We start from the raw sequence: 25266 nt of genomic DNA, 5'->3' as shown, positions 1-25266 counted from the left end.
TCGAAGGCCAACCCGTTGATGATAAATATCTGGTTTTATGCTATATGGGTTTTGATAAATAGTTTATATCGAAATAAAGTTTTAGAATGACGAGTTCGAGTGAAATGGAGAAAAAGAAAATCATCGATTTCGAAGGAAAAGAGCTCAATTCCGATGATATAAAACAAAGAATCGAAGAATTAAGACAGCTCATTTTAGGTAAGAATCACTAAAAGACAAAGAAACGTAATTATAATATTTGTTTTTGTTACCAGCTGACGAAAATTATCGACTTCTACGCACGGATGATGCCTTCCTATTGAGATTTTTACATCGACTAAACTTTAACGTACAAAAAGCGTTTAAAGGAGTAAGTAAAATTAATTTGTAATTAAGTATTTTTCATGTCACATTGTAAAGGTTAAGGTCAATAGTAAAAGAAAAGCAATATTAGCGAAACGAAAATAAGAATTATAATTCAGGTTTATTGTTGGGTTTTTCTTTATTATTTTTGTTTTATGGGTTTATTTTGTAAATGTTTTTGGCCTTATTTGTAAGGTCGTGTGAATGTCGTGACCAATTTTTTCAATGGCACTATATTTTTGATTGCAAAATCTGAACGTACGAATTTATTTTAAACAGTAATACCAAATTTGTAATAAATTTTTAAAAATTTTGAGGTTTATAATAATTACGTGATATAAGTTTGATAAGAAACAAATAAGTTATAAATAAGAAGAATTCGTTGAAGTAGAGGGTCTGTCACGACGAGCTGAGTCTAAATTTTGCACCATGCATTTCTCAGATATTCCAGTTTTTTCGAAAATTTTCGCAGATGCACTCCACGAGTCAGCCCAAATATTCTCAGGAGTTGCATAAACAGGATTCATAGCTTACATAATCTTTGAAAACTTTTTTTTTTAATTATACAGAGTGCTCAGAAATTTGCGCCGAATTTCCCTATCTCGAAAATTTGTAATTAATAGTACTAACTGACGCAACCAAATATGAATTCTTATTTAATACCCACTCTAATGCGGCTAGTGGTGGTATGACATCCTTGTTTCAATTCTGAGAAATCAGCACAGGTGGTGTTTCATAACGCATTTTATTCTTAATGAGTCTACTTTCATGAATCATAATCAAGTGAATATGCACCTGGATCATTGAAAACCTCTAGACTCTAGAATATCAAAGACTTTGATCTGTTACTATTTGGTGTGGTATAATCAGAGATGAATTGATCGATCCATACTTTATTAATGGAACATTTACTTGAGAACAATTTTCAAATGACAGCTTATCAACATAACTGGAAGACGTCTTTCCAACAAAGTTAGACTATGTAACTACAAAATAATGAGTGTTCCAGAAAATAGTCTCAAATTGTTCATGAACTTTTATATCGGAATTATGCACCGGATCGATTGGATGGGGTGGTCCTAATTCCTGGCCTATTATGCCACTAAATTAGTTTCCTCTGGTCCAAAGTTAAATTCGGCTTTATAGTTTTCTTTCAAAGGAGGGTTTTTAAAGCTGGAACCACGGTGAAAAAAAAAACATAAAAAACTTTTTAGTCTTTATTAGTGGTGGAACGAATATCCGGCAACTATCCGGCTTTGGTCGGATATTAAAAACCTATTACTTGGTACTCTACCATTTACAGGAATTAGTATCTCACTTAGGTGGTGGCACTGCAGATAATAATCAAGTTCAACCCCAATAGGAGTTTTTTGATTGAATACAACTTTATTTATTTCAGGTTTGTCATTACCAACCTCATTGTAACAATCCCAATACGATATATAAAATCTCTTGTTGCAGTTTAGTCTAATTTCCTTCTCTTCGCTTGTAATTCATCACCACATTCGTTACTAATAGAACTGTCGCTGTTATCACTTTCGATTATTAATTAAAGTATCCTCTTCTTAAGTTTTTTTAATGCATAAAGCCGTTTTGAAAAATCACCTTCAGTTGTTGAGAAATATCGACAATTTTTTCAAATTTTGCAATTTTCGCCGATTAAACTTTAATAATTCGTATAAAATCAATTTCTTGGAATATCAGTATGAAAGTTTCCCAAAATGTTAATAAAAGTATCCTCTTTCCAATGAACCAACCCATTTTGAAAAATAACTTTTAGTTTTTGAGAAAACAATATTTGAAGTTTTGAGAAAATTTTCGATGTTGCAATTTTCATCGATAATTTTCAAAATTCGCTATAAAATTAATTTCTTGAAGGATCCTTGTGGAAATATCATCAATTATTAATTAAAGTATCCTCTTTTTAATGCAAAAAGCCGTTTTGAAAAATCACTTTCAGTTTTTGACAAATAAATTTTTGAAATGATCGCAAATTTTTTCGAATTTTACAATTTTCGCCGATTAAGTTTTAAAAATTCGTATAAAATCGATTTCTTGGAACATGAGTTTGAAAATTTCCCAAAATGTTAATAAAAGTATCCTCTTTCCAATTAACCAACCTGTTTTGAAAAATAACTTTTAGTTTTTGAGAAAACAATATTTGAAGTTTTGCGAAAATTTTCGATAATTTTCAAAATTCCTTATAAAATTAATTTCTTGAAGGATCCTGGTGGAAATATCACCAATTATTAATTAAAGTATCCTCTTTTTAATGCAAAAAGCCGTTTTGAAAAATCACTTTCAGTTTTTGAGAAATAAATTTTTGAAATGATAGACAATATTTTTGAATTTAGCAATTTTCGCCGATTAAGTTTAAAAAATTCGTATAAAATCTATTTCTTGGAATACGAGTATGAAAATTTCCCAAAGTGTTAATAAAAGTGTTCTCTTTCCAATGAACCAACCCGTTGTGCAAAATAGCTTTTAGTTTTTGAGAAAACAATAGTTGAAAGTTTGAGAAAATTTTCGATGTTGCAATTTTCATCGATAATTTTCAAAAATCGCTATAAATTTCATTTCTTGAAGGATCCTTGTGGAAATATCGCTAAATAATTAATTAAAGTATCCTCTTTTTAGAGTTGCTTCGTTAGTTAAATCAGCATCAAAAAAATTCATTTTATCGCAAAATCTTTATCCGTTCCATCACTAATCTTTATAACGATTTCTTATACCTTTTCTTTTATCTCTATCAGTACATTTAAGACATCAGTTTTTTTTTGATGGTGGAGTAATCACGTGTTTTTCTATGAGCTTTATCCTAAACACTAGATGTATCATAGAAGCTCCAGTTTTTGTATACAAAACATAATAAAAGCAAAGTGACTGATAAAAAATATATAGCATTTTTTCCGCGTTTTCCAGGAAGTGGTCGATCATTGTAAAGTTATCATCAATGGCCACTTTTAGTTTCGTTATCTTATCATTTGCAAATTGTCCTATATTTATACTATAAATAGTTAAAAAAAATACGTATCGCGCTTGTCTTTAAATCTTATCACCATGGCTTTTTACTTAGTCCTGTAATCGTCAGTATAAAACGATGCAATTAAATCAGTCAATTCAAAAGAACTGTAAAAATTGTCAATACTTAGCCAGTATCCATATTTAGCAAAGCTTTCATCAAACTAATTACAACTTTTAAAGAAAAGGGTAAATTTGGAAACTCAATGGCAATAATTGTTCATATGCGGGTATAAATTAAAATAAAATACCTTTTTGTGACAAATCTTGCGTGCTTCATAGGATGTATTGTTTCCAACTTAATAAATCTTTATATAGCATTAGACTCGTCAATCGTTATATGATCGATGACACAGATTTACGAGTATGCATACAGATGAAAGTATAGCCGGTACAGCTTTTTGTTGTGGAATGTTTGCTTTAATTCTCATCAGAACATGAACAATTATCTGCAAATCAAAGAATGTCATGTTGTAAACTGCTAGTTTTGTTTTGTAATACATCATTTTTTAGTGCCAGTAATACTACTTGCAAATCTGATCTGAAGGTTTTTAATCTGAATCTTTGTTCTTTGCTTTTACAAGCTTCTTCCTTTTCCTCTATGTGGCTTTGACATCACATGTATGTACTTAAATTTTATTTAGCAACGCAGTTCTAATTTCTGATCACTACCTCTGCAGTTTCACAAGCATCTAGAGTACTGTAACAGCTAGTTACAATATTACTTGGTCTTAACATAAATGAAAAAGAATTGTGATATGAAATTTGTATCCGAACCTGTCAATGTTTTTAGTGTAAAAAAGTGTAAAGTTACCATCAACTAATATCATTTAATGAACAAAACGAAACTGAAAATCAACTGCTCCTGCGTTATTGTAATATTCTTTAAATCGCAAATTTGTTTGGTTCAGTTGATATAATATACTGTGTAACCTCTAGTGGCAGTAAATCTCCCAAGTTATCTTCCACGAGAACATCTGACGTTCTCATCTGATTTGACATATAATTTGAACTTCTTTTGCGTAAAAAGTTATGTAAGGCACGTGTAAATTGGTTCCAATCGGATTTAGTAAAATCCTGAAACGATTAGCCATGATGCCCACATTATCATGGACGAAAAAGAAACATCAGTTTTTGTATGCTGGTATAAAAGTTCTCCAGGAAAATGACAATAATACAAGAGTATTTTAAATCCTCAAAAGTTCCTCCACATGTTAGAAATCTCATTGTAGCCTTTGTAGCTTAACAAAGTTTTAAAAATTCTTGAAATGTATCATAGTCCATTCTCAAGTATTTTACATAATCCGTTGACCCACAACTTTGTATGCAGTTTAGTAAATTAATATGTCTATGCCTTTTCCTTTTCTTACACCATTTCTTCATCCATATACGTTGTGTCTTTTTTTCATCAAATAAGATCATTGCACCATACACTAACTGCAATTTTACACTTCTTTGACAACGACGCCATTATTACGTCTGTTGTGGTATAAAGTTCGGAACGTACTAAAAATCAAATAATGATCAAACCAATAATCAATAATAGTCCGTTTCAACAACGGATCGGTCATGCGCAAACTAAACCAAAATTAGCAACAATAAATGACGTCTCTACGCTCTACACATATGTACAATATAAGAGAAACAATAATTTATTCGAAATTAGTTACGCTTTGTTCCAAAATACTTTCGGGCAGCTGGGTTATACAAGGAATTCACAAAGTGAAATAAGTAGCGAGCGATAGAATTTTTGCAGGGAAATGAGAATTGTTGCAGACATAGCTTTTTATAATTACCTTATTTAACATACATTTTAAGAAAATAATGGAGTTACCGAATTTTCCTGTACCACCAACGGCATTGCATCTTATTTAGTTTTGCATGTGTTACTGGATTAGGTCTCTGATATTCGTAAAATGTAAATATTTTTATAGGCACTTATCTTCTGTGTGTAGTAGTAATAGTATTTATTGTGCGATCATGAAACATACAATGTTAAGCATGAAATGTACAAAAGTCAAAAACGAAAAAAATAAAAAAAGTAACAATAATAACAAAAATTATAACATAATAATATATGACATTGTTTTCTCAAAGAATGGAGTGGAAATGTGTATTTTCTACTAATACCTTTTCTCTTCTGAGTTGTGTGTAATACGCAGTTATTACGATTACAAAACAAAATCGGTTCTCAGATAAACGTCGACACCATTGATTCCGCATACAAAGATGTTTACGGTGTTGTTCTGTTGTGATATATCTAAACCAAATTTGTTTCGTCTACAACTTTTCCAATCAATTCATCATGAAAGAATTGAATGGTAGTTTAGACGTTGTAAATTATAAAATTTGGTCATTTATTAAAGAACTTCCAATAAATTCAAATGGAGCCTCAGGTGGTCCATCCATTCACTTAATTTAGGTAGATGTTCATTTTCAGATTCCTGTCGCTCTCCATTGTAAAGATGGTCTTGATTATCAAAATTATAAATATATAGTGAAAATCAATATAAGTAAAATACGTACAAAGTTGCGATTTTTGAAATATAATACTTTCAAAATATTTCATAATGCGTTTCAATAATCAGAAGAAATGATACGGGAAAATCCTATGAGTGTAAGATATCGAGCGCATTATTCTTTTTAACATATAACGCAAACAAGTCGAAACACGCGAGTAGTGTACGCGATGCGAGGTAAACGCCGCAAGCGACCACTACTCATTCAAAAGCATGAACCCTTTAACCATTGTTTCGATGATGAAACTTCACGATATAGAGTGTCAATCTTACAAAAAAAAGATGTAGTGTCTTAATATTGCGAAAGAGAGAAAACCGGAGGTCATACTAAGGTAAAGAATACCTCAATTGTTTCCTTTTTATTAAAAAAGGCCATTTCCGCTTCTCATGAAAGGTCCTGATATAACTTTCCCTCTTGTGTTTTTAAAAACATAGACTAGATAATTTGATAACAACGGGCTTGAATAGTACCTCAAGAACCCTTGCGTAATAGTCCAGACCTCAAAGTCTGGAAAGTTGTTTATTGCAGCAAGTCTACTTTACAGACATGGATAGCATTAAATATTTCCTGAAACTACTAAAATGCAACATTACATGACAGTTTTAGAAAAATTGATGGGGGACAAATTTTGGGTCAAGGGTAACTACACCGTATTAGAAAAAGAAAAAAAAACTTCTCATACAAAGCGCGAGTTGAGTAAAAAATATCAAATAGCAGGAAAATATACCAAATATATAAAATAGAAAAAAAGTAGATTTAAATATTAGTTCTTATTGCTAACGAATAAGAACTTAATTAAGGACGTTCTATGCACGACTGCTACACAAAATTGTCTTAATTGTTTGGCCATTTTGGTAGCTGAGCATGAAATTGCTGAATAAGTAAACTTAAAAGATATAATAAAAAAGTTTGCTAATCTGAATGAAGATAGTTAATTATTTATTTATTAAACCGTATCAATTCTTTAACAACAGAATTCACCGTTTCTCTACAAACATTGATTTGTCGTCGTACTGGCAAAATCCCAAACAAAAATTTAACTTTAAAATTTATTTTTTTTAGAATACTTTAAATTCATAAATTCAGATTTTGCAATCAAAAGTATGGAGTAATGGATACGTTTTATTAATAACATTCATTCGTATAATTTTATAATGAAATAAATAAAAATATATAAAAGAAAACACCTTACATGAAAATGAAAAGCTTTCGTATATCAACTTAAAAAATTCTAAGTATTATTAGAAATGTTTTTTCTTGTTAAGATGCAGATCTTATTACGAATGATGTTGAATGTAACTATTATCCTATTTCTTAACCATGTAATTACTTCGTTTGGAGACAACCAACGTTTTTACACTGATGTGAGAGAAATTGATTGTACTATGCACTAAAAATATACTATAAGGTATAATACGTTTACTACGAAAAGTGACAGCGAGACGAGATTGTATTCAGTACAATAAATATAATGAATATAATACAATGAATTGCTGCATGTATAATATTTTTTCTATAATACGATGCGTACAATCTATTTCTTTCAGTGTAGGTACTTTCAGGAAACAGAAATTTAAAACTGTTTAGAGACAAGAGATCTAATTATCTTTCTCGACCTATCCAAGGACTACGACACTTCCAGGATAAAATAGGCTGACATACTATCAAGCATGAATCGCATTTGATTACTTATATGCATAAGTACGTATTCTACAATCGCCACTGGGAGTTCATCTAATTGTAAAAGAAATTGTAGAAAATAGCAGCCGTTTAGCCTTTCTAGTAAAAATAATGGTGTAACCAAATAATTATCAAGAATGCCAATAGCGATTTGCTCTACTAAATAATATATTTGCGACTGTCCTGGTATTAGATATTACACGATCTGGATATATCTGTTGATAGAACTTTCTAGGTTCTCAAGAACTATTATTGACTCATCCGTAAATAAAATGTATTTCTATGTAAACCTGATAGGTCTATTCAACTGTGGTATCATGTCCACATCATTTATGTTTAATATATATGTTCACAATATTTCTGGACTAGATATCACATCAACCATAAAATGATTAAGTGAAGGTAAACACAATAAGCTACATAGAGAACTGCTCCGAAGGAGAACAGCAACACGCAGTTTCATTCGAGGTTACGACCTACCTAAACGTGAATTAACTAGAGGTATTAAGCGAATTTACAATTTACCGTGACCTAATAACTATGACGTTGGGATGTATCAGCTGCCAACCACAGGTCAGTCCAAATAAATAAATGTTATTCAAGAGTGCAACCAAAAGTAAGAGTAAGAAGTAAAATAAATTAATTAGCTGAAAATGATGCGCGCCGCAAACACACCAAGTAAATTAATAAAATAAGCACACAAAACGAAATCAATTAAAAAAAGGTAAATATAGATAAATGTAAAAGTGAAAACAAAAGTGATACCTAAATACATAAGCTCCGGAAAAAACGGCATACAATCGCAGCATGACTCGTTAAAAATAATATTTGCTTTTTAATTTGCAATTCAACGTATTATTGTGAAGAAAAGAATCAGTAAAGGTTAAACTTATTTATATCGCCATCTTCATAAAAAATGTTGTCTTTCGTAATCTCGTCATCTAGCAATTGCACAAAAAATCTTGAAAACCTAAATATAAACAAAAAGAATGCAAGATAGCGAAACGCCAACTGTGTGAGAAGTCAGAGAGGAGAAGAAGAAAAATACAAAAATAACTGCAAACTATACAATAAAAAGAACCTTCAAAGAACTAACAAAAATAACTAGCTAAATGATCATCGAAATAGTCATTGTTTTTAGTATTAATATTGGATTTCTCTTAGTTTTCAAACCAGGAGTGCTATTCGTTGGTTTCTTTATTTTCTGATATGTTATTAACAATATCTTCTTTGCCCACTCCATTTACCATTGATTTGGATTGATTTTTTAAAATCATATTATATTTTAAATACTATCGAAGGATTTTGACTAATTCAGGTGATTCATTTAGCATTCTCTTAACAGGTATAGTGATGTAAAGTCACCGTAAACGCAAGAAGTTCATTATCATAATAATGGAGTTTTCCATTATAATTTTAGAACTAGAACCTAATCGCTGGAACTACGTTCTTCAAAATCATATTTGTGCTGGATATTCCACCAAATGTCGAAAGTAACCATTCATTTGTATATGACAAACAATTCTCTATCGTTTAGTCTATGCTTCTTTTCTATGGTGCTCAACTTTTTAAAGCAGTACTAAGTTGGGTTGACAAATTCTTTGTAATTCCAAGATAATATTAATTGTGATGGGCATAGAAGCAGTTCAGTGGATTTGACCTTCCTTTTTGACATTATTGTGCTAAATGTCATTTCGGGGCGCCTGAAATTCTGCGGCTCTTGGTATAGCTATTGGAAGAAGTTGAATATTCCCATGAATGTAATCTTTGATAGTGTGAGTTCTTTAAAAACCATCACCGAAAAGATCCTCTACAAATCTGTACTTACATCCAAATAATATTCACTATTAGGTCACATACAGGCATTAACTTAGTTCTGTAAGCAGTGTTTGGTTTTTCTTCTGTTCTCTTTAAACAATGTTAAGTTGTTAAACTCGCCTTTTATCTGAGCTTAGAACTGACAGTTTACATTACTATGCTTATTTGTGTGTATTTATTATGTGCTTATTTGCGAGACTGGTTAAGTCCCTTATTGTTCAATATCATAATGGACGAAATAATTACAGAAGAAAAAACCAAACTACTATGTTACGCCAAAGATCCTGTGCTATTAACAGCGAATGAGGAAGACTTGCAGAGATTATTGCATCCGTTTATAACAACCGTGGAGAGATTTATAATGAAGATATCAGCTGAAAAAAAAACAAAGTCAGTAGTAGTTGTTAACGAACCACTTAGGTGCAAATTGAAGGTGAAATAAAAGAACAAATAATAAAGACCAACAAAATAGCAGGGTGTTTAAATGATACTCTTCCTCTTTTTGCACGATTAGGGTTAACGAATCAGCTAGGCTATGGTGATTCTTTAAGCCGTTTTTACCAGGATGTCAAGTAGGTGGATAACCTTACTTGTAAGGAGAAGTTTGGTTGTATTAACGATAGCTAACGACCTTGGTAAAACTACCAGGACCAGTCGGTCGTATTTAAAAAAATAAGTACACAAGAACAGAGACCAAATTTCGAATATACAAAAGTGTAATCCGATCAGTTATAATCAGTTACGACCAGTTATGACCAGTCATGATTACTTACACCGCCGAGACCAGACGAATACGCAAAACACAGAGAAATTTGGAAGCGAGTGAAATGTAAACATTTAAAAGAAAAATGAAATAAGTGAAAACATAAGACGCGTATGTGAAGTCGATATTATTGTAGGGATAAAAATAGAGAACGGGAGTGGAAAGAACATATAAATAGAATGCCTGGACAACAAATACTAATGATTTCCCGATATAAATGACCGGTTGGAAGAAGGAGAATTGGACACCTAAGTGACGACTTCTAGAGAAATTGCATTAAAGAAGAATAGGCAAAAAGAAGAAAGAGAGGAGAATTAATCAACTCATAAAATTCCCAACTCAGAAATGAGGTAATGCAATATGATTAGAGCCGTCTTAGTTGTATGTTGTAACACTAATGCTACTTTATCCAGACTACAAATTCCGTATTCAATTCATTTAACAGTTTATTCCTAGAGTTAGTGATCGTTGTGTAAGTTTTGGGCTAAGCAAATATCAGCAAAAGAACAGTCAAGAGGAACAAAAGTAATTCGGATACTACGAATAGGAAAACTTTTTATGTAAGAAGTGATATGCGTGTTAACTAACGTTTAATGAAGCAGTTCGAATATTACAGTCATCTTACTGAGCAGGAATCTTATCCCAGACTAGTTCCTTATCTGCTGTATGTAAAATAGTGGCGGTATTGTCAGGTCCGTATTATTATGCTCTCTACAGGAAATAATTCTTTAACCCATTAAAAACGATATTAGTAAGTAAATCGGAAACGCATAAATGTAGAACTTGTGTGTTCTAGTGAGCCAGTCAAAGGATGAGGGATAAAAAAACATTATAAGCCAAGTGTTTAAATCTGGACCAAATAAATCGCCTAGAATAGCAGAACAGAAAATATTTGTGAAGTTTAGAAAGAGAATGAGAGCACTAATTGATACTGGATGGGAGATAACAAAAAGATGTATAGGATGTATGACAAGGATTGCAAAAAGGAGGAACAACTGTTGAGAGAGTGTAAAGAGCAGAAGGTGAGTATGATCGAGTGTCCATACTCATTTCTAGAGAAGTTAAGCAGGATGATATCTACAACCTTTTATTATTCAACTTAGTTTTGAAGGAACTCTTATGTTCATTGGCTGAATAATTCCCACAGTGGTATCGATTACGTTGGTAACATCACGCAGACTGATCATGGGTGAATGTGTTGAGGGAACGCGGATAGTGTTACAGTATGCTACAACATTCTTTTAATTGAGAGGTTGGCGCTAACTGCTGCAAACTGCACTGCGTTGGAAAAATCTATTGTACACGTCCATGAAGAGCAGTTTTTTTACTCTATAGCTTTACTACTGTGAGGAACATACCAGTTTTCTTCTTATCATTATCAATAGAAAAGCATTTCTGGGATGGGCATATAAGTACAGGGTGTCCCGTTAAGGGTACGGAGCGGCTGTATCTCAACAACGGTAAGGTCTAGAGGTTTGGGAAAAAAATCCTTATAGGCAAAGTGGGCAAGAGAAATAGCTGAAAATTATGTTGAAGTTCGTAATTTGATCGCTAGGGGGCGTAACTGCCATAGAGAAACATAAAATTCCCGCTATCTCAGAAGGTTAGACGATGAGCTATAACTTTGACAACATCATTTAATAGCTTGGATAATACCGCATCGCTTTTGTTTTGCAATATTTCTCATATCTGTCATAATAAGGGAGGGAGAGGCCAACGCGTTTTCAAATGTTTACATTTTAGTATCTCCTGAACCATTCAACCAATTTGAATATTTTTGGTCTCGTTTGAAAGAGCATTTTATGCTCTTTTAAAAGATATTTTCAGTAAGACCGTTTGGTTTAAAACAAATAAGTTAGAGGGCGTTATCTGGAGCGATGACTTATTTTTGTGATTTTTGAAAAAAAGTTAAATGGAACGGTACTATTTACTTCACAGATCCTTAGTCACCATAAAATTTGCTAAATATTAGTGAAAACCGCATCTCGATATCGCCATCCGTTCTCGAATTATAGAAGAAAATGTTAAAAATTCGGGTTTCTTTAATCAGATCTAATCACCTTATAGAGAAAAACAAAGCACATAGCCATGGTAACTATGGTAACTAGTTGAAAACATTGCGCTTTGACAACTGTCAAAACTTAATTCAAATAGTAATTGTCTGTTACATTTATTTTGTTTTACAATCATGTCTTTTACTAACGTAGCAGCGTATGATATGTTACGTATTTATTTTCAATGTTTGGAAAATGCTGTAATTGCATCGCGCGAATATGCAATGCAGTTTCCACAAAGAAGACATTTTTCTCGAGACGTGTTTTCAAGATTGGCTAGGCGATTACGGGAAACTGGTAATGTGCAACCTATTCAGGCACCTATAAGAACTCGCAAAACATGCAGCGAGGAAAATATTATTAATGTTTTGGCCTACGTACAATTCCGACGACCTGGGAATCCCGAAAACAACTGTGCATAAGATTCTTCAAGAGAATAATATGCATCCCTACCATATTATTTTACATCAGGCCTTAAGAGAAGCCGATTATGATAACAGACTTAATTATTGTCATTGGCTGTTAAGTATGATTGAATTTTTTAACAGAAATACTATGGACGGATCTTTCAATAGCGCAGGTGGTGTAAATTTGCATAACATGCATTATTGGTCGGAGCAAAATCCACATTGGATGCGGCAGATAGAGCATCAAAATCGCTAGAGTTTGAATGTATGGTGCGGAATTGTGGAAGGAAAACTTATAGGCCCACATTTTTTTGACGCAAAACTCAACGGAGAACGATTTTTGGAATTTTTGAACGTTTTCCTTCCACCCCTTTTAGAAAACGTCTCCTTGGAAACAAGAAGGAACATGTGGTTTCAGCTTGATGGTTGTCCTGCGCACTATAACCGAAACGTACGTCAGCATTTAGATGAACTGTATACGAATCGTGTTATTGGAAGGGGCAGTCTATCTCCTTGGCCGGCGCGTTCCCCGGATCTAACTTGTTTGGATTTTTATCTATGGGGTAGATTAAAAGACCTAGTTTTTCAAGAAGAACCAACAACCAAGGAAAATATGATTGAAGCTAGATAGAAACTTGTCCAGGGCTGAAATTCAAGCAGCAGTTTTTTCCACCGAAACTAAAGCAAATAAATGCATCGAGAATGATGGAAAACATTTTGAACATTTATGAGCAGAATTCAAAGTGTTTTGGTTTATTTTGTTTTATTGTTATAGTTGATGTTTCGTTGGTCCGTTGACCTTTAAACACGCTTCAAAAATGGTCTTGAACCAGTCCTAAGCCTGGATAAAGTGTGAAGGAAGGCTCTACGTAATAAATTTTTATGCTCTGTGATTTCTTTGTTAAGATAATGTGATCAGATTGAGGTATACGAATTTTTAACATTTTCTTCTATAATTCGAGAACGGATGGCGATATCGAGATGCGGTTTTCACTAATATTTAGCAAATTTTATGGTGACTAAGGATCTGTGAAGTAAATAGTACCGTTCCATTTAACTTTTTTTCAAAAATCACAGAAATAGGTCATCGCTGCAGATAACGCCCTCTAGCTTATTTGTGTTAAACCAAACGGTCTTACTGAAAATATCCTTTAAAAGAGCATAAAATGCTCTTTCAAACGAGACCAAGAATATTTAAATTGGTTGAATGGTTCAGGAGATACTAAAATGTAAACATTTGAAAACGCGTTGGCCTCCCCCTCCCTTATTATGACAGATATGAGAAATATTGCAAAACAAAAGCGATGCGGTATTATCCAAGCTATTAAATGATGTAATCATCCTCATCGTCTAAATTTCTGAGATAATGGGAATTTTATGTTTCTCTATGGCAGTTACGCCCCCTAGCGGTCAAATTACGAACTTCAAAATAATTTCCAGCTATTTCTCTTGCCCACTTTGCCTATAAGGATATTTTTCCCAAACCTCTAGGCCTTACCGTTGTTGAGATACAGCCGCTCCGTACCCTTAACGGGACACCCTGTATTGCATACAATTGGAATAGTTGGCGCTATGGTTATGCCAAGAGGGTTGCGTGATTGAAGAGCAGTTTTTTACTCTGTAGCTACTGTGAGGGACATATCAGTTTTCTTCTTATCACTATCAACAGAAAAGCGTTTTAGCAATGCGCATAGATGAAGTGTTGCATAAGATTGGAATAGTTGGCGCTGGTTATGCCAAGAGTTGCTTGAATTAAAATTGCTTTGTAAATGTCGAAAGCCTGGTATGCCCACTCAGTTCAGTGGATTTGATCTTCCTTTTTGACATTACTGTGCTACATGTCATTTCGGAGCGCCTAAAGCTCTGCGGCCGTTGGTATAGCTTTTAGAAGAAGTTGAATCTTCCCATGAATGTAATCCTTGATGGCGTCAGTTCTTTAAAAACCATCGCCGAAACGATCCTTGTACGTGGTGATGAATGTTTAGTTTTTACTATGGATAAACTCCTATTATGGATATTTGGTTATTACTATGGATAACAATATGTTTTTACTTGTCAAACTCATCTCCTCCTTTATCTGGGCCACCGAATCTGCAGACTGTGCCCATAGAGGTAACAACGGGTATAAGGCTGTAGCTTTATTACTGTGAGGAACATATCAGATTTCTTCTTAGCACTATTAATAGAAAACCGTTTTTAATCTAGCTTTACGAGCAGAATCATTTAATAGAATTTTTTTTAGTAATCCAACAGATTTTGTAAACGTATTACTTTTACGTACGTATTAATGATGCCTACGGCTGATGAAAGCATTATTTTGCTTTCCTCGAAATGGTATGAATATTTGGGCAATAGTAATCATATGAGAAACCATTTAAACAGCAAGATTGATTTGACGAGTAAAATGTCTCTATTCCAATATAAACATTTCCTAATATTTGACTGCGTATTCATCGTAGAGTAACGTTGTTATTTCTGTCATCAATCATCGATATTGTTTATAGTTTTATTCTCCGAGTAAAAGTATAGTTGGAAAACTTTTAAATGCATAAAAGACATTTTATTACCAATATACAACTTTTTCAGGAGAACAAAAATAGTAATAAATAATTTTGTTGAGAATATAATTTATTACAAGTTACACACTTCGTAGAAAAATTGCAAATACTAAAATTGTTGTAACTTCAAAATACTTTTACTCCTTAATAACTTAACAAAAATATTTCTTTTAATACATTTTAATTTTTATTAATATTTTTAGATTAAATATTATTACAATTACGTCGTTGAAGAGTACGAATGGTTACCATTGGACCCAATAGAAAATTACAAAAAACACCTGGATATGAACATGCGTTTTATTTTACCACACAAAGACAAACAAGGAAAAAGAATAATTTTATTCAAAACGGACACCGTAGACCCATCAAAAATCTCTTTATCAGAATTAGCTAAATTTGAAACACTACTTATCGAATCGATTTTAGACGAGCCGGAAATTCAATCGACCGGATTGTGTCTAATAGTCGACGCCCAAGGAATTTCGATGAGAATGATGAGTTGGTTGACGCCGAGTAATATTAAAAGATCAATTCGTCGATTGGACAACATTATCATGAAAGATGGTGTGTTTCATATCGTTAGATCATCATTTTTGTTAAGTGCTGCGATGCGTGTTGTAATGCCTTTGTTGCCACAAGTGATTAAAGATAGATTAAAGTTTCATTATAACGATTTTGATTCGTTACAAGAACACATCGATCCTGAATGTTTACCAAAAGAATTCGGAGGTGAATTAGATTTGAATTATGAAGCTTTAAATAATGAGTTTCTACAGAATAATATTAAACAAGAAGTTTTGTATAGAAAATTTGATCATATTAGAGATATTGTTAAAACGGTTAATACTGATTAATTAGCGAAAATAATTAATGGATAAATTAAAATAAACAAATAAAGTTGGGTTTTATTTTTTATTTGGAATTTTTATTTGTTACATTTTGAAATTTCCCCACAAAAGTTACATATATATATCACAGATATCACCCCAAATGTTTTCATTAAAAACACCACAAAATTAGATTCTTATTTATTTAAAAAAATTTTGGTGATGAATTAATTATGGATAAAGATCACGGATAGCACCCCTAAATTAGAATAAGAAATACACCAAACATTACATTTTCAAATCCTTATCTATTCAAATAATCAAAAACATGTTCAATAACTTCTTTATCTGCTGTGTATCCCAAAGAATTTAATTCTCTCAGTATTATAGGATTCGTAAAGAAAAATTCTAACCAATCCTTCACACACGGATCATCATGAACTCCCCCATATCGTCGTGGTAAAAATTTTGGTTCAATATGTTTATGAAGACTTTCCATATCATTTCCATGAACGTAAATCCGCTCTTTCATTCGATCATTCAAAAATGGCTTCATTATATTAAAGGCGACATCGAAAATCCACGGTTGATTTACAATATGAATCGCTTTGATTTTCATTGGAAAGTGAGTAACCATAATTTGAACGATTTTGGAAGCTAAACTCGGACTTAAATGTAATACATGTTGAATTGTTAAACCTTCCAAATCAAACATCGCAATTCCACCCAAAATTTGAGCTCGTTGTTCTAATATAGCTAATTCCAAAACCACCATTGTTGCTTGAAGTAACTCAGTTACGGTTACTTTAGAAGGATCCCAATTTCCCATTCTGTATAAAAGAATTCTTCTTCCGGTTTGTTCTCGGTAAGGTGGAACGGTTATTATATCAGCTTTATCGGCTTTCTCAAGATCTTGAAGTCGAACACCTTCAAAAACTTCTGGGTTCCGTCTTTTAAAATCGTAATAATTTGATAACTGCAACAATTATTGTGCAAATTAAATGACATTAAGTTTGAGGAAATGAAAGTTTTAATAGATATTTACCAAGCGATAAGCTGATTTTAAATTGAAGTATCTCGCTCTTAAAAATCTTAAAAGAAAGGCGTCGTCAGTTCTGTGAGGCGTGAATTCATTTTTCTCTGCAAAATTAAATTTAATAATAATTAAAATTTACGTACAATTAATTGCTATAAAAATAGTATGAATATTTTTTTATGTTTAACTTTTTGTGGGCAACAACACGCACACAAAAAAAAATATTTACTAACACTGAATGATGGTAAAGCTCAAAATTTCGTTTAAATAAACGTTATAACTTTGCGCTAAAAGGTTACTCTTTTATTCGTAAATCGACCTACATTGACATCTATTATATGAAAGCTAGATTTTTAACGATTTTTACAAAACTGTTTAATAATACTTAATCTCTAAATGTAAAACTATGTTCAAAATTTACATTTCCGAATCTAATTTCTTCATGATAAAATAGATAAAATAGATAAACATCTCTATACATCTTATATATTCCGATTTAACGAAAACATGCAAGGTATATTTGACTGTCATAGATTTTAAGAAGAACAACTTGATCTTTAAGAAGAAAAATCGTATCTCAACATAGTATAATGATATAATAATCTTAACTCCGGTATCCAGCCTATCCGACCATTTTTTAAAACCCGGCCGGATACCGGATAGTTACCTAATATCCGGCTTTGGCCGGAAATTAAAAACCTATTACTCCACCATTCACAGGAATTAATATCTCTTTTAGATATTGGACACTGTAGATAATAATCAAGTTTACTTTATTTATCATTAGCAACCTCATTGTAACAATCCCAATACGATATATAAAATCTCTTATTGCAGTTTCGTCTAGTTTTCTTCCCTTCGCTTGTAATTCATCATCACATTCATTACTAATAGAACTGTTGCTTTTATCACTTTTAATTATTAATTAAAGTATCCTCTTTTTAATATAAAAAGCCGTTTTGGAAAATAACTTTTAGTTTTTGAGAAAACAATATTTGAAGTTTTAATAAAATTTTCGATGTTGTAATTTTCGGCTCTAATTTTCAAAATTAGCTATAACATTAATTTCTTGAAGGATCCTTGTGGAAAGATCACCTATTATTAATTAAAATATCCTCTTTTTAATGCAACAAGCCGTTTTGAAAAATCACCTTTACTTCTTGAGAAATAAATTTTTGAAATGATCGACAATTTTTTCGAATTTTGCAGTTTTCGCCGATTAAATTTTAATAATTCGTATAAAATCGATTTCTTGGAATATGAGTTTGAAAATTTCCCAGAATGTTAATAAATGTATCCTCTTTCCAATTAACCAACCTGTTTTGAAAAATAACTTTTAGTTTTTGAGAAAACAATATTTAAAGTTTTGATAAAATGTTCGATGTTGCAATTTTCATCGATAATTTTCAAAATTCGCTACAATATTAATCTCTTGATTGATCTTTGTGGAAATATCATCAACTGTTAATTAAAGTATGCTCTTTTTAATGCAAAAAGCCGTTTTGAAAAATCATTTTCAATTCTTGAGAAATAAATTTTTGAAATGATCGACAATTTTTTAGAATTTTGCAATTTTCGTCGATTAAGTTTTAAATATACGTATAAAATCCAGTTCTTGGGATAGGAGTATAAAAATTTCCCAAACTGTTAATAAAAGTGTTCTCTTGCCAATGAACAAACCCGTTTTGGAAAATAACTTTTAGTTTTTGAGAAAACAATATTTTAAGTTTTGAGAAAATTTTCGATGTTGCAATTTTCATCGATAATTTTCAAAATTCGTTATAAAATTAATTTCTTGAAGAATCCTTGTGGAAATATCACCAATTATTAATTAAAGTATGCTCTTTTTAATGCAAAAAGCCGTTTTGGAAAATCACTTTCAGTGCTTGAGAACTATCTTTATGAAATGATCGACAATTTTTTTGAATTTTGCAATTTTCGTCGAAAAAATTCGTATAAAATTCAGTTCTTGCATTAGGAGTATGAAAATTTCGCAGTGTTAATAAAAATGCCCTCTTTCCAATGAACCAACCCATTTTGAAAAATAACTTTTAGTTTTTGAGAAAACAATATTTGAAGTTTTGATAAAATGTTGCAATTTTCATCGATAGCTTGCAAAATTCACTATAAAATTAATTCCTTGGAAATATCGCCAATTATTAATTAAAATATCCTGTTTTTAGAGTTGCTTCGTGAGTTAAATCAGCACTAAAAGTTCATTTTGTATCTTGGAACCAAATAAGTTGACATATCTTATCAGCTTTCTTATTAATTTAATTTTTATTCAAATATCGCAATAATGTGGCAACATCGAAAGGGTATCATTTCAGAAATGCACCAGAAATTATAACCATAATGGCCGGATAGATATCCCGGATAACCGGATATTCGGCCGAAGAGGACGCCGAATATCCGGTATCCGGCTTTTCGTAAAATCACTATCCGTGCCATCACTACTCTTAACATATAATGATGAAATAAGGAACATTTAAAAGTAAATTTAACAGACCTATAATGTGCCAAAATAATTACTTATCTCCTACAGAACTTCGTTGTGGTGAGTTTTTAAAATGAACTGTATATTTGACTGTTACAGCTTTTAAGAATAAAAACTTAATCGTATCTCAAAAACTAATTGAGATATAATGATGATATGAGCAACATTTTCAATCAATGTACAAAAATAATTTCTTTACTCCTACATAGCATCGTTGTGGTGATTATTTTAAGCTTAACTCTGTTTATATGACATAGATTTTAAGAATAAAATCTTAAAAAAATCTCAAAAATTAATTGAGAAATAAATTTATTTTTTAGAAATGGAGATTAAGACTAAACACCGTAGTCGCCGTTATTTGACGTTACCTCACACAGGCAGGAGAACAGGAAACAAGGAAACTTTAGGATAACGACTACGTGATAGAAAAGTTAGATGACAATACTACTGCTGTAGGAATAGATGCCGTCTATGTCTATGACAAGGAAATTTGAAGATGTTACAATAAGAAAAATAATGGGAAAAACTTTCCAGGAATGAATTTCTAACAAAACTTTCGTCAAATTGGGCGATAGACCCATAAACAAATGTTATACTCGATTGCAAGGGATCCCTAAGGTATTCCTAACACAACATCGTCGAAATTTTGTCAGCAAGCTTCGACAACATCAAGCCACAATAGGGTAATGAAGAGAAAGCTGTGCGATATAGCTGCCCCAGAAGATTTTTGTGACATTTCTCCTTTAACCCTGGAGAGGTAGCGCCATGTCTCTCAGACGCCATAATATGCAAAAATGTAAGGGAGGGGAGTTATGTGCACTGATATACCAAATTGATTTCTACCATATTTTGAAACAGATTGTGGTGTTGTATTTTGCACATGCATGGTAAGCATTACATTAATACTTACAATAAAAATTTATTTTAGTACGACGAGTTATGCAGAGTCCACCTGGCAGTTGTCATCGAAAGAAAGCAAAATGTAATTAGTATATTCGAGAAGATTGGTCTCTACCGAACGACCAGCAAAAAAACCGTGTTGTCGAGGGTCCAAAACATTTTTTACAGTGTAAAAAATAGGCTTGTAAATTAAGCTCTCAAGGACCTTGCCAAAAATGGGCAACAAAGAAATTGGTCTGTAGTTTTCGACCAAGCTTCTACAGCCAGATTTAAAAATAGGCACCACAGAGGTCCGCTTCCAGACTAGCGGAAAGACACAGTCTTTCAGAGATCTATTGAACAGGATTGATAACGGTTCACCAAGAGATTCACAACAATTTTTTATTATAATAGGAGGTATACCGTCACCACCTGGCCCTCCGGAAGGGTTAACGGCTCTAAGAGCTTTCAAGATCTCAACCTGCTCAAATTGTAGAGACAGGTCGCAAAAACGTGGGCTACCACAACGGGAGCCATTGCTGGTGCTCGAGGTCCGCGAAGCATTAAATACTGAGCCGAAGTAACGAGAAAAAATGTCGCAGATATGTGCACCATCGGTAGCAGTGACACCGTCAAACGCAACCTCTGCAGGCGAGTCACTTGTCGCGCGCTTAGCTCTAACAAATGACCAAAACCTTTTGGGATCATGCCGTATACTGCTCTCCGCACTGACAATAAAATTGCGATAATCACGATCGATAAGGAACTTTGAGCGACCCCTCAAAAGGGAAAAAGTTAAATAGTCGAGGCGATTTCTATACCGCTTCCACTTCTTGTGCATCTTACGTTTTTCACGAATTACTTTTATAGTATCTTTTGAGAAACAGTACGGAAAACCGAGTACGAAGACTCGTTTGCGCGGTACGAAAAGTTTAAAAGCGTCAGATAGTACTTCGTAAAAATAAGTGGCAGCCTCGTCCACGGTTCCATCGCTCAGACGATCCCGCCAGGGCACCTCATTTAAGTACAAAGTGATTTGATCAAATGATGCCTTTTTAAAATTATATATTGGTTCACTACAGTGGGATAAATTTCTAGGAATTAAGAATTTGTATGATATATCTAGCGTAGTATGAGCACGGTCCTCCGACACCAAAGCATGATCACCCAAATCAAGCTCGCAATGAAATACATTACAGGAAAAAACAAGATCAAGAACGTCACCAAAGTCATTACAATGATGATTTAATTGGGATAAACCAGCCAAGGAGACGGAGTCCAAGAACTCTGTAGCTCTTGCAGAAGTTGCCCTGGACGGGACACAGTAGCGGCGGACGGGGTCAAAAGAAAACCCGATTTCCGGGATATTGAAATCACCACAAATGAGAAAACCATCATTGGGGTGTAGCTCAATGACATCAATTAAAGACCTGGAAAATCGCGAGAGTGCAACATTGTCACATGGCGGAATATAAACACAGCATATGTTAAGCACTAAAGAGCCATTAGACAACGCAACACACACTGCTTCAACGTCCGCGAACAAACCCGGTCGTTCCGCACTGGAGATCATTTTCGACACAGCCAACAACACACCACCTCCACGCCGAGCACCCGAATCATCATTAATGTGTCGGTCACGCCTGTAAGTCACATATGAATCGGGAAAATACTCTGCAGATTCAATTCCGGGACAAAGCCAAGTCTCCGTAAGGCAGACAACATCCAAATCCGCACTCAGTTTTAGTTATTGTAGCATTTGTACTGTTTGATTTGTAAATTGTATATTAAAGTAACAATAAACGATATTTAACAGATATGTATGGAAACGGTCAGTTATCTCCTAAAGTAAGATAGCTAGCAAAAAATGTTTTTAACTTTAGGTTCATGATGTGCTACATGAATTTTATTTAGAATTTCGAGATAAACCGAAATATGGAATATTATACAGGTGTTCCATTAAAGAAAACGTAACCTTGTTTTGTCATAACTTTTTGACTGACCCTGTTTACTTAATTTGTCTTTATTGTAATAGATGGTATGTGTGTAGTGCCAGAAACGTTTTATTTTTATATTTACCAGAAGTAATATAATTTTCAAGTTTGAAGCAATAAGTACATAATAATTTCGATTTGAACTTCAGTAGTATATCTTGGTATTTTAAAGTAAAGATGTTATTGCAAATCAAATATAGCGTAGAAGTGACAGGAAAGTAACAGAATCAGTCCCAAAGTACAATGATAAACACTTTAACAAGAAAAGTGCTGAGAATTAGATCTATGAGACCATCCATGTTATGCGAAAGAACGCCACTACTGCAGGATTAAGAGACACTTCTGGCACATTGCTTGTTAGTATACTTCCATTATTAGTAAGGTAAGAGTTAGTGAATAAGAGAAACAAAGGAAACTGTGTAACCGCAAGTATCTTCCAAAAGGAAGAATCGATCTCGCATTGGCTGCGATCTTTCAATTAAGGTAGGTGGTATTATCAGACAAGATGAAACATATGAAAAGTAAGTCTAAAAGTTATTAATCGACCTTGTGATTCACATTGTTTGTTCGTTTTATAAACCGCATTAATTTGTAAACAATTTAACTTTAACTGCTAACTTGTACTTTAAAAATAAACTTGTTTTAAAACAATGTATCGCGAACAATTATTGTCAATATGTCATTGTTCGGATAACATTCCTCAGCGGAAATTGTTTTAAGAATGTAAAATAACAATAAGAAGAGAGTTCAAGGCCAGCGTCAAAGAAAAATAAAAGTATTTTTCAAAAAGCAACACAAAGATATAAGTAAACCAATTAAATTAGAAATAAATTAGGGAGAATTAATTACCCGTATAATTAACGATTATCTAAAAATAGATGCTTTTACCTATAATTTGTAACATAAATTATTTACCCATAAATTATTTCTCCATATAAAGTCTAAACGATTTTTAAAAGTTATCGGAATATTAAAACTTTTTCAAAGGAACCATATTAAGTTGTAAAAGTTATTTAACAACTTACATATGATCCAAGGAAGTAATTGCAAATAAAACTTTTCGCTTACTTTTAATGGTTGTAAATTTATTTTTAGAATTAGAAATTTTCCTTTAACCTGAGAGTTTCATGACAACTAATATACCTACGCATATTCAAGTGAAATTTCTTTACAAAATATTTTAGCGACAAAGATCGTACAGTGAATGGTCGTTTCTCGTTACGCAAGTGAACGTTTTTCCATCACACTTCTACTTATTTCCTCGATTATTTCTTGCTGCAATTATAAATCGTAATTTATAAAACTCGGTGACTTATAAAGCAACAATGCATTTCAAAACAAATTAAAACAAGCGCTCTCAAAGCGAATTTCATAAATATTAAATAATTTTCTTGTTGATTCATTAAAAAAAAGAATTTTAAAATATATTTTACCTCATGCTCTATTTATTTACTATGCAATTTCTCAAATTGTCTTATTAGAAACCGAAAAGCGATCGATAACGTTGTTTTAAAAATAGGCCAACCAAAGCACTATAATGCTTTTTCTTTCCATGACAACTTTAGAAAGTTTTGTTTCTGTTTCATCGTTGGATAACACGACAGAAATAAACCTTTTGCAGCAATGTATAATGGAGACAGCAAAATAAACTTTAAACGGAGGCTCTCACACAAGGAACCGATTTCTGTGATCTAGATTTACTTTATAGAAGGAGACTAAGCCACACTTGCATGACTTCAAAACGTCAAATCTAATAAATTTATTATCCATTCATTTATTTTTAACCACTTACCTATTATCATTTGTCTTAGTTCATCTAAACTTTTCTTTTTAACTTCTTCAGTTTCACCTAATTCTCTTTCAGCCCATTCTAAATATTCTTTTGGAGGTTCACCGAGGTCTAACTCAGCTTTAACATCTTCTTCGGGCATTCTGCAATCTAAAATTGTTTGTATTATTTAAAAGGCATCTTGATGTTGTAACTTTATAGTTTTTAAGTTGCAACGAGTAAAAGTTACGTAATGTGAATTGTAGACGATGTAACCTAGTTTTAAAACGTGTCTTTAAATTGATTTATAGTTTAAATTTGTCGTGGAATTTTGCTTAATAAATAAATTAACAATCTTGTGGTTTTAATAAACAAATTGGATTAAATTTTCGATCTTTTTTATAATAAAATTAATATGTATTTACCCCATGATTTTTTAAATGCCATTGCTTAATTTAAGAACAAAGAATAACAAAGAACTGGTGTAAAATGAGTAGATTATTTCCGTTTTGAATCATTTTAAAAACAACGATAAGATAAGAAGAGACAACGTGTTACTCAATATTGAACGATGTGATTATTTTTAAATCCAACAGAAACAATTTTATTTAATAAGTTTCAAAGAAAACCAAAGAAAAGTTACCTTCAATTTCATTAGCTTTTTTAATTTTATAATCCACAACTGGTTGTTCATCTTCACTACCACTTTCATCGTCGAAATATTCAATTGCTTCCATAACTTAATAAATCCAATCTCGCACAATTTATAGAAAACTTTATGACTTAAAACTGCAAAGTAATACTTGAAAATGCAAGAAGTCGTTGGGAAATAGGAAGTGGGAACTGTGAGGCTATTGAATATGAAATGTCGATGTTGGTTAGCGAAAGCGATTTCAAGAGAGGTAAGAAGAGAACGAATGGTAAGGAGGACGGATTTGTTTTTGCAATATTCACACTGTTGCAGTAGTCGCTTGCTATTATTGCTGGTAGTCGCCGAGATGAGACCTACGGTGCAACTGTTGATCGCTTCGTAGGTCGGTCAAGGTGTACAAGGCGTAATTAAAGGCGATTCAATGCGGGAAACCCACACCGAATTACA

At 32.5% G+C, this 25266-nt stretch overlaps 2 protein-coding genes across 5 annotated transcripts; one reads left to right on the top strand and one right to left on the bottom strand.

The window, feature by feature from the left end:
- LOC111419782 (clavesin-1-like) lies at window positions 1–16081 on the top strand. Of its 3 annotated transcripts, none has more exons than XM_023052652.2 (3): window positions 1–198; window positions 255–349; window positions 15367–16081. In XM_023052652.2, exons 1-3 carry the CDS (start codon window positions 87–89, stop codon window positions 16018–16020), a joined length of 861 nt encoding a protein of 286 aa, XP_022908420.2. In that variant the 5' UTR covers window positions 1–86; the 3' UTR covers window positions 16021–16081. The 3 variants fall into 3 exon arrangements, with proteins under 3 accessions (XP_022908420.2, XP_071052603.1, XP_071052602.1); XM_071196502.1 differs by lacking the exons at window positions 1–198; window positions 255–349 and adding exons at window positions 8302–10704; window positions 10761–11166; XM_071196501.1 differs by lacking the exons at window positions 1–198; window positions 255–349 and adding exons at window positions 8302–10836; window positions 10941–11166.
- Window positions 16065–25182, bottom strand: LOC111419690 (alpha-tocopherol transfer protein-like). 2 transcript variants are annotated; one of them, XM_023052550.2, is made up of 4 exons: window positions 24811–25182; window positions 24192–24338; window positions 17039–17133; window positions 16065–16969 (listed from the first exon to the last, which is right to left on the bottom strand). In XM_023052550.2, exons 1-4 carry the CDS (start codon window positions 24902–24904, stop codon window positions 16298–16300), a joined length of 1008 nt encoding a protein of 335 aa, XP_022908318.1. In that variant the 5' UTR covers window positions 24905–25182; the 3' UTR covers window positions 16065–16297. The 2 variants fall into 2 exon arrangements, with proteins under 2 accessions (XP_022908318.1, XP_022908326.1); XM_023052558.2 differs by lacking the exon at window positions 24811–25182 and adding an exon at window positions 24593–24662.
- Window positions 25183–25266: the final 84 nt, after the last annotated feature.

Source organism: Onthophagus taurus, chromosome 6 (assembly GCF_036711975.1).
Source record: "Onthophagus taurus isolate NC chromosome 6, IU_Otau_3.0, whole genome shotgun sequence".
Classification (NCBI taxonomy): Eukaryota; Metazoa; Arthropoda; class Insecta; order Coleoptera; family Scarabaeidae; genus Onthophagus; species Onthophagus taurus.
Note: the sequence above shows the minus strand (reverse complement) of the source record. Positions and strands in the feature narration are given on the sequence as shown.

What these genes read in the sequence shown, in the direction of transcription:
- LOC111419782 (XM_023052652.2), top strand. Translation starts at nt 87, where the DNA reads ATGACGAGTTCGAGTGAAATGGAGAAAAAGAAAATCATCGATTTCGAA. An exon ending in ATTAAGACAGCTCATTTTAG is followed by an intron (nt 199 to 254) that starts GTAAGAATCACT and finishes TTTTGTTACCAG; the next exon opens with CTGACGAAAATTATCGACTT. An exon ending in TACAAAAAGCGTTTAAAGGA is followed by an intron (nt 350 to 15,366) that starts GTAAGTAAAATT and finishes TAATATTTTTAG; the next exon opens with ATTAAATATTATTACAATTA.
- LOC111419690 (XM_023052550.2), bottom strand. Translation starts at nt 24,904, where the DNA reads ATGGAAGCAATTGAATATTTCGACGATGAAAGTGGTAGTGAAGATGAA. An exon ending in ACTAAGACAAATGATAATAG is followed by an intron (nt 17,134 to 24,191) that starts GTAAGTGGTTAA and finishes TTAATTTTGCAG; the next exon opens with AGAAAAATGAATTCACGCCT. An exon ending in TAAAATCAGCTTATCGCTTG is followed by an intron (nt 16,970 to 17,038) that starts GTAAATATCTAT and finishes TAATTGTTGCAG; the next exon opens with TTATCAAATTATTACGATTT.